Genomic DNA, 12,921 nt, shown 5'->3' with positions numbered 1-12,921 from the left:
CTCAGTTTCTTCATGTTTCTGCATCTCTCCTGTCTTCTCTCTCCTCGTTAACAAACTCCATCATTATTCACAACATCTCAAGCAAATCTCAGATGTTTCACTTTGAGTTTTCCCTGCTTGTCTGGAGATTTGTGAAGTAATGACAATAATAAATGTAGATCAGAAGCTAAAATTATGCAGCTGGGTTTAAATTTAAGGGATCTAGCTTAATGAGTTTAATACATCATTAACTCCTTATTGTCAGAAATACCAGAATGCAATAAAACCTGATTGAAATACTACAGAGCTGGTGGAAGACGAGACATAGAGAAGCTGATATCTGAAGCTGGAATCGTTTAGAGTAATAACAGAAATAGAGTAAATGTGAAATAGGTTCTTCTTCCTCATTTCTCTCTCATGCGCATCTGAGGTTAGAAAGGTTCGCCGTCTAGCGGTGCACGAGCACAAGCACGTGTGTGTTCAGCGCGCGCCTCTTAGTAACACTCCCTCGCGTGATCGAGGAGCCACGAGCGCTGCGTTCACACTCAGACCGATTCAGTAGTTTGCATGAGTGTGGAGCAGTGCTTCTGAGCGCGCACCTGACCTCAGTTCAGACCAGATACTGTGTGGAGCACAATGCATCTTAAATCTGCTTTCCTACTCTGTTTACTGGGCGGTAAGTGCTGCTTTTTAAAAAAAAAAAAATGGTATCTGATCTAGTTTTTACATTGTTTAGTTTGGAGCAATATAGATAACTGATTAAAAAAGTTATCTTTCCATATGCATGTGGCCTGTGTTTGTAACTATGAGACACTGTTGTTTTTTTTTAGTTGTTTTTTTAATGACATCAAATATAATTTAATCATGCTGTCCATCAAATGATTTAAAGCCAGTGATAGGCTGTATGAATGGAACCTTATTAGAAAATTTGAGCAATATCTAGTTTAAAGTCTTTATTTATCAAGATGTCAACTATAGGCTAGTACCTCATCACTTGTCACTTTCTGCTTAATTGCACATAATGTCTGCATTTATGCACATACACAGTTTTCATAGCTTAAGGCTTGCATGTTTGAGCTGTCTCAACTAAAAATATCTTGCTCTGACATATCTTAAAATATTTTTGTCTGGAGATGCACATCTGTAACGTTTTCTTCTGAGGCATTTTTAAATGTCTTAATTTAACTAAGGCCTAGTCCTGGCTTAAGCTAACCCTCGTCTGTGAAACCGGGCCATTGTTTACATTTATGCACATTTGTTGTCTTGTGTTATGTGTCCTCTGTGTACTGTGCAGAATTATATATTGTATAGTCTTTAGTGAATAATATGTACGTGGTTCATCACTTATTTGTATGAAGAAGGCACCTGGAGGTTGCGGTTTCATTGCACATGTTCAGTGACAATAAAGTTCTTACTCAAAAGCACATATCCTCAGCTAGGACTGAGTTAAGAGTCAGTGCATGCAGTGATTTCAGAAGAGTCTGGTGTGTTGTGGTGTTTGTGCTTCTCCAGGTGTGTTTGGCGCAGACACCGGTAACACTGAAAGCGTGTGGGTGATGCTGGGAGATTCGGTCACCCTGCACACCGGCATCGGCTCGGTTCGGAGAGACCATCACGTCGTCTGGAGGTTTGGGCCTGACAGTCCAGGCAGCCGGGTAGCCGAGCTCATGAAATGGTCCTACATGCTCTCTGTATTTGTGAGTGGAAAGATGCCCTTCAGAGACACACTGCAGCTGGACCATAAGACCGGATCGCTGACCATTAATAACACCACACCTGAACACTCTGGACTTTATAAACTAACTATCATCCACAACAGAAAGACTTCCCGCAAGAAGTTTGATGTTAAAGTCTATGGTAAGAAAGTGTTTTCAATATATTTTATTGATGTTTGTTCATGTAATGCAGAGATTCACATGTTTTTCTCAGCCAAACCTGTTGAAATATTTACTTGAAATATCTCTGAGGAAGTTCATATTTCGATAATTTAACACACACTCGCATGTTTTCAGTTCTCTGATGTTGCTTAATAGTCACATTAACAGGGTAAACAGGCAAACCAATTATTTCTATTTTTAGTGTTCAAGTGTTTGCGTAATTTATTTTTACATATTTTATTATTTAATTAATTATTAGCTTTTTTTCTACTCACACACTCACTGCAGTTCTTACATTAAGCCCAGTTTGGGAAACCCTCATGTAATGTAATAAAATACATTAAAACAAACAAACAAAAAGGCACTTTTTTAACACTTGCACTCTTTACAATACTTGCTTTCTTTTTATTTAAAAAATAGAGCCTCTAACACTAGCATTCTCTATTCTATCTACTTGTTTTCTTTTTATTTATTATAAAAAAATAAAACCTCATGGATACAAAGTCTGCTAAATGACTAAATGTGACCCAGGACCACAAAACCAGTCATAAAGGTCAATTTTTCAAAACTGAGATTTATACATCACCTGAAAGCTGGATAAATAATCTTTCCATTGATGTATGGTTTGTTGGACAATATTTGGCTGAGATACAACTATTTGAAAATCTGGAATCTGAGGGTGCAAAAAAATCAAAATATTGAGAAAATCGCCTTTAAAGTTGTCCAAATTAGGTTCTTAGCAATGCATATTACTAATCAAAAATTAAGTTTTGATATATTTATGGTAGGAAATTTACAAAACTTCTTCATGGAACATGATCTTAATATACTAATGATTTTTGGCATAAAAAGAAAAATTTATAATTTTGACCCATACAATGTATTGTTGGCTATTGCTACAAATATACATGTGCTGCTTATGACTGCTTTTGTAATGTTTAATGCACTTCATAATGTTGGTAACAAAGAATGAAATATATTTTCTTTCTCTGTGCATTTTTATATTAATATGGTACGTTTAATGGTAAGTTTAAAATGTGTTAGAGAAAAAGTAGTCACAATACATTACCGACATTACATTCCCAACTACAGTTTTCATCATGTAATCTGTAATCAGTGACAGACTACAGCTTGTAAGTAATCTACCCAGCTCTGCATGCATTTAGTCTTGTTGTAGCTCGTTGGATGTGTGAGCCTCTTATGTAATTGTTTTCTGAGATTATATTTGTTCTCCAGCTCCTCTCCCGGTTCCCGTCATCAGCACAGACTCCTCACAGGACTCGCACAGATCTGCAGGTGCAGCGTGTGTCCTGATGTGTTCAGTGACAAATGCGTCCCGGGTCACTCTGTCCTTCTTTAAGGGCAGTGATTTAGTGTCCAGCGTCAGCGGCTCTGACTTCAACGGCTCTCTGTCTCTGCCTCTGGATGTGGAGCCTCACGATGAAAACACCTACAGCTGTGTGGTCAATAACTCCATCAGCAACCACACCACGCTCTTCAACACCACCGATCTCTGCCCGCCGCCTCCAGCTGCCTCAGGTTTATTCTGCTCCTTTCCTTTTTACACCACGGACTCTTCCAGACTAGACTGGACTGTGTCGTAATTGAAGGTTTGGGCATTTGTGCTGTTGTGCCTGACATTCAAAGGCATAATTCACCCAACAACACTCTTAAAAATAAAGGTGCTTAAAAGGTTCTTCACAGCGATGCCATAGAAGAACCATTCAGTCAAAGGTTCTTTAAAGAACCATCTCTTTCTTACCCTTTTTATAATCTGAATAACAAAGTGCAGTTAATGGTAAAATTATTTGTGCTACAAACGAGTGTGTTTATGATTATGATAATGAATTAAATCATATAATCATATAAATTCATATAATGCAAAAAATACTCTAAAAAATACAGAATTTTTCCGTATTTTTTTTACATGTGTTTTACCAGTAGGGCTGCTCGATTATGACAAAAATCACTATCACGATTATTTTGGGCAATATTGTAATCACAATTATTTAAAACAGTTATTAGTGGGCCATATGACAAACTTTATATGAAAGATTTATTTAAAGATAGTGATGTATATCAAATATATATTTTCTGTAAATAAGGTTGCTATGACATCTACATTTTAGAGACCAGCGAAATGTCACAATTCTCAATACCACAGTATAATACCAGAGTAACTAATATTAGTAAAAAATAAAACAAAAAAAGGTCCTCAAAATTATTGAAAATAATTAAACTGCCAGTAATAAAAAAGCAAAGGAATAAAGTAAAAAACATACAAATGAAACAAACTGTGCTTTTAAGGTTTTTTGTTTTTTTTAATCCAAGTCTAAAGTATTCAGTTAACAGCCTACTAGAGAAATTGAATAACCTATTGTAAAATAAAACGGCATAGTCTTCACTGTAAGAATTAAACTTCCTTTGTTTCTTATTAAAGCTACAAAAGTCCTTCAGTCAAGAGCAGTGAGTGATTTTGAATTTGTCTTTTGTTGTTTGATTAATATAAAGCACACAGTCGCAGCAGGAATATTAGCCCGCTGTCACTTTAAGAGCCGCACGGATCCAATTTACTGTTACACACGTATTTTCATTCTCAACTCTTTACGTTCATTTATTACATATCCAATGAGGGTTTACGTGAATAATCAATAAGTGCCGCATTTTTACACGTTTTTGCGTGTATTTGACTGTTTAGGCGCTAAAAGATGACTTTACATGTCCGTGTTCTGTTCCGTCTCTGAGCTCATACGCAGAAATCCTTTTTTTATTTTACTGATTTGCACGTGAAATTGGGCTTTTATGGAGGAGTGAAAGTGCACTGCTGGAAAGGGAGTGGAATGGGGCGCAGACGTTGCTTGAAGATTGACAGGGATCCAGCACTCCGGATAGGGGTGGGAAGATCATTCCACCAGCCAGGAATGGTGAACGAGAATGTTCTGGAGAGTGATTTTGAGCCTCTCTGTGATGGTACCACGAGGCGTCGCTCACTAGCAGATCTCAGACTTCTGGAGGGGATGTAGATTCGTAATAGTGAGTGCATGTAGGCAGGTGCTGAGCCTGTGGTTGTTTTCTATGCAAGCATCAATGACTTGAACTTGATGCGAGCTGCAACCGGTAGCCATTTGTAGAGGTTTGATTGTGTTTGATGGAAGTCCAGCCAGAAGAGCATTGCAGTACTCCAGCCTAGAAATGACAAGGGTCTGGACAAGAAGTTGTGCAGCATGCTCCGTCAGAAAGGGCCTGATCTTTCTGATGTTGTGTAGTGCAAACCTGCAAGAACGAGCAGTCTTTGCAATGTGCTCTTTGAAGGTCAGCTGGTCATCAAAGATTACACCAAGATTTCTGACCGAAGTTGATGGGGTAATTGTAGAAGTACCTAGCTGGTTGGTGATGTCATGCTGTAGAGTTGGAGTGGCAGGAAAGACAAGAAGCTCAGTCTTTGCCAGGTTGAGCTGCAGGTGATGTTCTTTCATCCATGCTGAGATGTCCGCCAGGCAACCTGAGATCCTGTGCAGCTAACGTTGGATCATCTGGTTGAAAAGAGAGATAGAGCTGTGTGTCATCAGCGTAGCAGTGGTAGGAGAATCCATGTGCCTATATGATGGGACCCAGTGATGTAGTGTATGTGGAGAAGAGGAGGGGTCCAATAACCGATCCCTGAGGAACTCCAGTGAACAGTCGATGTGCTTTGGATACCTCCCCTCCCCAGGCCACCCTGAAAGACCTACCAGTGAGATAGGATTCAAACCAGCGAAGTGTAATCCCAGCGATGCCCAGTGATGAGAGAGTGGAGAGGAGGATCTGATGATTGACAGTGTCAAAAGAGGCAGATAGATCCAGCAGAACGAGGACTGATGATTTGCAATTCGCAGGGCTTCAGTGACCGAGAGAAGCGCAGTCTCAGTTGAATGGCCACTCCTGAATCCTGACTGTTTAGCGTCCAGTTTGTTGTTCTGTGAAAGAAACAATGACATCTGGTTGAAGACAACTCGTTCAAGTGTTTTCGCTATGAATGGAAGGAGAGAGACAGGTCTATAGTTTTCTATAAGAGAAGTGTTTAATGTAGGTTTTTTGAGCAGTGGGGTTACCCGAGCCTGCTTGAATGCAGTGGGGAAGATGCCTGTGAGGAGGGATGTGTTGATGATGTGTGTGAGTGCCGGTAAGAGCGTGGGAGAGATTGCTTGCAGAAGGTGTGAGGGGATTGGGTCAAGAGGACATGTTGTAGGATGGTTGGAGAGGAGAAGTTTGGATACTTCAGACTCAGTGAGGGGACAGAAGGAGAAGATGGGAGTATTAGCAGTGGATGTGGTTGGTTGGGGGTCCTGTGTGCGTGGAGGTGAGAACTGACTACTGATTGATCTAGTTTTGTCTGTGAAAAAAGTGGCAAAGTCATCAGCTGTAATAGAAGTGGTGGGAGGTGGTGGAGGGGGACAGAGGAGAGAATTAAATGTTCTGAAGAGATTACGCATGTCTGGAGCGCTGTTGATCTTGTTCTGGAAATATGAGGATTTGGCAGTGTGGACTTCAGCAGAGAAAGATGAGAGCAGAGACTGATACTTACTGAGGTCTGACGGATCTTTTGATTTGTGCCATTTTCTCTCTGCCGCTCTGAGTTTAGTCCGATGCTCACGAAGAACATCGGATAACCAGGGGCTAGAAGGGGCGGCCCGTGCTGGCCTAGAGGAGAGAGGGCAATGTCGTCTAGACAAGAGGTTAAGGTAGAGCATAAAGTGTCAGTAGCTGCATTCACATCCAGAGATGAGAAATGGGTGGGTGAGGGAAGAGAGGAGGATACTACAGAGGAGAGATGGGAAGGAGAAAGGGAGCGTAGGTTTCGACTAAAAGTAACCGGTAGGGGGGTTGGTGGCACACGGGTAGCAAAGTGTAATGTAAATGTAATGAAGAAATAGTCAGAGAAATGTAGTGGTTGTTATCTGCAGTACAATTGCGTGTGTAAATTTAATTAAATTTAAACATGTTTGTTTTTCTGCACAATTTTTTTTTAAATGTTTCAAATATCTTCTTTTGTGTTTCACTGAAGAAGGAAAATTATACAAGTTTGGACTGAAATGAGGATTAGAAAAAGAAAACAGAATTTTAATTTGAGGGACTAATTGCATGGAGCAATGCTTTAAAGGTGTCATCGGATGCCCATTTTCCAGAAGTTGATATGATTGTTTAGGGTCTTAATGAAAAGTCTATAACATGCTTTGGTTAAAATTTCTCAACGGTTTGTTACCCTGTCAAAATCAGCTCTGTTTTCAGCAAGCCGTTTTTTTAGTCCATGTTGCTTTAAATGCTAATGAGCTCTGCTGACCCCGCCCCTCTCTTCCATGGAGTGACGAGCATACTCTAAACTTCAGCCGTGAAACTATCTAACTAGCACATTATTAGGAAAGGCGATTTGCAAAGATTCATAAAAACCCTTATACTCACTTCTGTAGTTGAAACTGGATCACGAATGATTTGCGCAAACATAGACGCATTTAGGCAGATCGGGGATCGGCGCATTCACTTCAAGTGAAAGTAATGTTAATCCTCTGCGTCTTCAGCGGCTCAGATGTCGGGAGTAAATGATGACTGCTGTATTCATTATTACATCCAACAACAAAACACCTCAATCACTTAAAGTGCCCCTATTATGGGTTATGAAAGGTTCATATTGACTGCTTTTGGCTCCAGGCTCACACATGTAATGTTTAATGCACTTCATGATGTTGGTAACAAAGAATGAAATATATTTTATTTCTCTTTGCATTTTATAAAATATGTTAGTCAGAATACATTACCAAGATTACATTACAGTTTTCATCATGTAATCTGTAATCAGTGACAGACTACAGCTTGTAAGTAATCTACCCAGCTCTGCATGCATTTAGTCTTGTTGTAGCTCGTTGGATGTGTGAGCCTCTTATGTAATTGTTTTCTGAGATTATATTTGTTCTCCAGCTCCTCTCCCGGTTCCCGTCATCAGCACAGACTCCTCACAGGACTCGCACAGATCTGCAGGTGCAGCGTGTGTCCTGATGTGTTTAGTGACAAATGCGTCCCGGGTCACTCTGTCCTTCTTTAAGGGCAGTGATTTAGTGTCCAGCGTCAGCGGCTCTGACTTCAACGGCTCTCTGTCTCTGCCTCTGGATGTGGAGCCTCACGATGAAAACACCTACAGCTGTGTGGTCAATAACTCCATCAGCAACCACACCACGCTCTTCAACACCACCGATCTCTGCCCGCCGCCTCCAGCTGCCTCAGGTTTATTCTGCTCCTTTCCTTTTTACACCACGGACTCTTCCAGACTAGACTGGACTGTGTCGTAATTGAACGTTTGGGCATTTATGCTGTTGTGCCTGACATTAATAGGCATAATTCACCCAAATATGAAAATTGTCAGCTTTTCCTCACCCTTATGTTCTTCGAAACGCATAAGAAGATATCTGAAGAATATTTCAGCTGCTGTCTGTACAATCCAGCTGTTTTTCTTTGAATACGCGAGACCAAAGAATAACAAAGTGCAGTTAACGATAAAATTATTTGTGCTACAAACGAGTGTGTTTATGATTATGATAATGAATTAAATTAGTATGATATTAGTACAAATACCAGTTTGCAATATCGAGCAGCATAATTGACTATTTTTGTACAGGTGAAATAACTGGAAGCTGTTTTTGACCACTGAAAATGTGTACAATTTATCAATTTACTCACACTGAAATACATATACCTTTGGAAACGGAAAAAACTAAGATACCAAAAGAAAAGTTTAAAAACCAAAATCTAAAAGGAAATGCAATTATCTTGAATACTTTTCGAGTTCCAGGCATGCAAACATCAGAAAAAATGTTTTTTGGTTTCTATTTCTGAAATGTCACCATTATCATATAATGCAAAAAACGCTCTAAAAAAAATCTGTAGAAATAGGGCACAATATAGTGTATAATTTGAAGGAATTTTTCCGTATTTATTGTTTCACAGGTGTTTTACCAGTATTTTGAATTTTACACTTCATTGCGTTAGAGTTAACAGAAATGTCCGTAAAATTAATGGATAATGTTGTGTGTAATGAGCTGCCAGTACATCTTCTGTTATTTTACAGATTTATTTTGTACAGTGAAAACTGCTAAACTCATCAGATTTTACTAATAGAGCTACAAATCTGTGTAAAAACAACACGATGCTGCTGCCATCGTTCTATAGTAATTTTTACCCTCCTGCAACTCGTCTCTGAATCTCAGGTGAATATTGTCATTTTTGTCCCTCCTTTACAAAACAGAGCACTGCTCAGTAAATATACATCCATGACATATAATATTTTGGCTTTCATAACTATACATGTTTGTTTTTCTTCAGAATTTTTTTTTTGAAATATGTTTCAAATATCATCTTTTGTGTTTCACTGAAGAAGGAAAATTATACAAGTTTGGACTGACATGAGGGTTAGAAAAGGAAAACCGAATTTTAACTGCATGGAGCAATGCTTTAAGTTAATTTCTGTATTCCCTGGTTGTGTTATTGTGCCTGACACCAAGCGGTCTGCACGTGTTTCTGGTTCCAGACGAGTCTCTGCTCTACTGTCTGCTGCTGCTGCTGATTCCTGTCACCGTGATCGCTGTCTTACTCTGTGTCTGTCGAAAACGCAGAAAAGCGGAACAAGAGAGTGAGTATCACACACCATTACTTTATATAGCGCCTTTTACAACACGGTTAACTCTTCAGCTTACCAAGGCTAAATTAATTTGATCAAAAATACAGTAAAAACAGCAGCATTGTGAAATATTCTTACAATTTCAAACAGCTGTTGAATGTGTTCAACTGTATTTTATTTCTGTGATGCACAGCTGAATTTTCAGCAGTCTTCAGTGTCACATGATCCTTCGGAAATCATACTAATTTGCTGCTCAAGAAACATTTCTGATTATTATCAATGTTGAAAACAGTCGTGCTGCGCGATACATTTTATTTTTCAGGATTCACAGATGAATAGAAAGTTCAAAAGAACAGCATTTATTTAAAATAGAAGTCTTTCGTAGCATTATACATGTCTTTACTGTCACTTTTGATCAATTTACATTTAGTCATTCAGCAGACGCTTTTATCCAAAGCGACTTACAAACGAGGACAACAGAAGCAATCACAATCAACAAAAGAGCAACGATATACAAGTGCTATAGCACGTCTCAGTTAGCTTAACACAGGCTTTTTTAAAAATTATATAAGAAATAAAAAGAAAACGGATAGAAAAAGAATAGAGCACGCTAGTGTTAGAGGCCTTTTATTTTGCTTTTTGTTAATTGTATAATAAATAAAAAGAAAACATAGAATACTTAGTTTGTTTTTGTTTTTTTAAAGAAAACAAGCAGTTAGTAAATGAATACAGTGCAAATCTAAAAGGTTTTTTTATTTTATTAATTTAATGCATATTCAAGTATGCATTTATTTTGGGGGAAAATGTGTGTTTGATTTTGGAAAAAAAAAAAAAAATTTTGAAAAACATTCTTAAAGTGCTTTGCTAAACTTTTTTTCTTTTAACATGTGGTGTTTGTTTTAAGCAGCTGATGAAAATTGCTAACGCTGTAGAGAATGTGACGATGCAATACAGAATGTGTAGAAAACATGCACAAACCTCCAGAAAGCATGAAGAGAAGCACTCAGTTTACCAGAGAAACTCTCATTCAGAACTGTATTTTAATGTAATATGTGATTTATTGTGTGTTTGTCACCATCGCTCAGAATGTCCATCCAGACATGATGAAAATGATGGTTTCATGCAGCATGACTGTTTTTACAAAAGCCTTCGGTTGATCTGAAGTGATGTCTTTCCATGCTGCTGACTGAAGAATTAAAGCAGTGCGGTTTGTTAGATTTCACTTGTATGATGATACTGGAACATTGTCGTGAAGTGAAACTTGACCGAAGATGTTTTAATCCTCACTTACACATACAAACTTTGTATTTTGTGTGTTTTGTATTTTATTAATATTAAGATTGCATCAGCTGCAGTAGCTGCTGCTTTTGTTCTGAAGGAAAACATTTGTCTGTTAATTTTCATTCTCAGTCTATATTTCCTTTGTATGCTTGGATTTATTTTAAATAAATTATTTTTTGAAAAATTGACTTTGTCATTGGATGAAGTGAAATGACAGGTAAATTTGCATTTACAGTTCACTTTGTAACCAGTTTCAATCAATTAAACCCATTCTGTGTTATATTATGATTAATCACTGCACTCTTAAGTTGCAACGTAATCAGATTAATAGTTAAATTATAACAAAATATCAAAGTAGGCCTAATATTCCCTGTCTTTCAACATCAAAAAGTTATTTAACTGTACACTGTAAAAAAAGAAAAAAGAAAGAAAAGTTGAGCCAACTTTAAATTAAGGCAACCAGCTTCAGCAGATTTTTGAGTTTGCTCAACTTATTTTTGTTGGAGATTCTCAAATTTCTCAAACGACAAGTTGAGAAAACTCAAAAATCTGCTGAAGCTGGTTGCCTTAATTTAAAGTTGGCTCAACTATTTTTTATTTTATTTTATTTTTTTACAGTGTAGACTTGGAAAAGAACAGGAAAAGGAGGATCAGGCTATCTGTACTAAGCTGCATAATGTTGATGTGACGTGGCATTTTCACTGTCCCACAAGATAAAAATGAATATACTTAATGTTGTCATTACTTAAAATGCAGTAAATGGTTAAACATTTATTTGTCCTACGTGGACCTGTTGTTATAATAGCTGCAGTGTTACTCGATTTTTATTTTTATTTATTTTTTTGGACCTAAATCTCAAAATTGTCCTGTGGTGCGACTGTCTCAAGCATGGTTCAATAAATTACAACTTTTATCAATTAAAAAGAAAAGCATACAAATGTTAATAAATACCTCCGGCATAATGGTACAAGTGTCTATTTTAATAAATGCCAATTATTTTTTTTCATCCATATTTTTCTGAAAGCGTAGGAATTGATGCATTTAGTCTCTGAAAACCATGTCCTCTGGTGTGACACTATACAGTAATCCTGATTTTAAATCGGCAATTCCTGAGAAAACTGTAATTAGTTGAAGGACTCCATTCATGCTCGTGTTACTGAAGCCCCTGTGAAGCGAGCACATGGTACATTTTGTCTCAAATATTTAACTTTTTTGTTATGTTTTGTTGTCCTTTGGTGTGACACCCCTCAATTATACGTTTTAATTAAAAACTGCATGTTAAACTACATAATCATGGAAAATTATGCAAATGTGTCTTGCTAACCACTAATGACAGGTTAGCTTGGTATAGCAAGGTCATTAATTGACAGAAAAAGTCTGAAACGTCCTCCGGTGTGACGCTTGTACTGTCACTCCACAGGACAAGCTCTCTTTAAAAAGCATTTTATATAATTAAATAAGATTTGTTTAACTCCTTTTATTCTTTTTTTCGATCGTTTTCAGTGTTCTTAAATGCAATAATTACATTAAATTATTTTCTGATGTTTTTACAGAAAACTTCGTTATAAAGTGTCATGAAAATAAGCATAAAATGTGATACATTGTTTTTGACAGAAATAATCAAGGGAGAGGAATTAGTGGAAGAGAGAGGACACGAGAATATAGACAGAACATTAACCGGGATCCACGCAGAAGGGAGGAGATCCTGAGAGAACGATGCAGAAAGAAAATACAACAAAAATGATGCCTTAAAAAGAGAAGCCATATAGTTAAAAAAAAAAAAAAAAAAAAATCATATCTTAATGAATATAGGTTGAATATCAATAATATTTAGCTGTGCCGCACATGCAGCGGGGACTAGAAGAGTTTCAGTGACATACTGATCGAAAGAGACTACATTTTGTTGATAAATTAATTTTTGTTTTATTTTGTTGTATCAAAATTCAACTTTCTTTCTCCTTTGACGTGCTCAGAATTAAATATAAATAATTTAACACCACTTCTGTCCTTTAGTGTGACGTGATGTCCTGTGGTGTGACACACGAAAGAACCACAGATTTGTTTTTATCTCAAAATATCTTAATAAAACAGTTGAGTATTGCAACAGGGGAGATACAAATATCACTCAACTTAACATGC

General features: G+C 37.4%; 1 protein-coding gene across 1 annotated transcript; it reads left to right on the top strand.

Moving 5' to 3' along the window:
• Positions 1 to 303: 303 nt before the first annotated feature.
• zgc:113293 (uncharacterized protein LOC550593 homolog) lies at positions 304 to 10,966 on the top strand. Its single transcript, XM_058762070.1, has 6 exons — positions 304 to 655; positions 1,492 to 1,836; positions 3,093 to 3,395; positions 7,809 to 8,111; positions 9,412 to 9,513; positions 10,409 to 10,966. The coding sequence occupies exons 1-6, from the start codon at positions 616 to 618 to the stop codon at positions 10,423 to 10,425; spliced, it is 1,110 nt and encodes a 369-aa protein (XP_058618053.1). The 5' UTR covers positions 304 to 615; the 3' UTR covers positions 10,426 to 10,966.
• Positions 10,967 to 12,921: the final 1,955 nt, after the last annotated feature.

This window comes from Onychostoma macrolepis, chromosome 02, assembly GCF_012432095.1.
Source record: "Onychostoma macrolepis isolate SWU-2019 chromosome 02, ASM1243209v1, whole genome shotgun sequence".
NCBI classification, from domain to species: Eukaryota; Metazoa; Chordata; class Actinopteri; order Cypriniformes; family Cyprinidae; genus Onychostoma; species Onychostoma macrolepis.
Note: the sequence above shows the minus strand (reverse complement) of the source record. Positions and strands in the feature narration are given on the sequence as shown.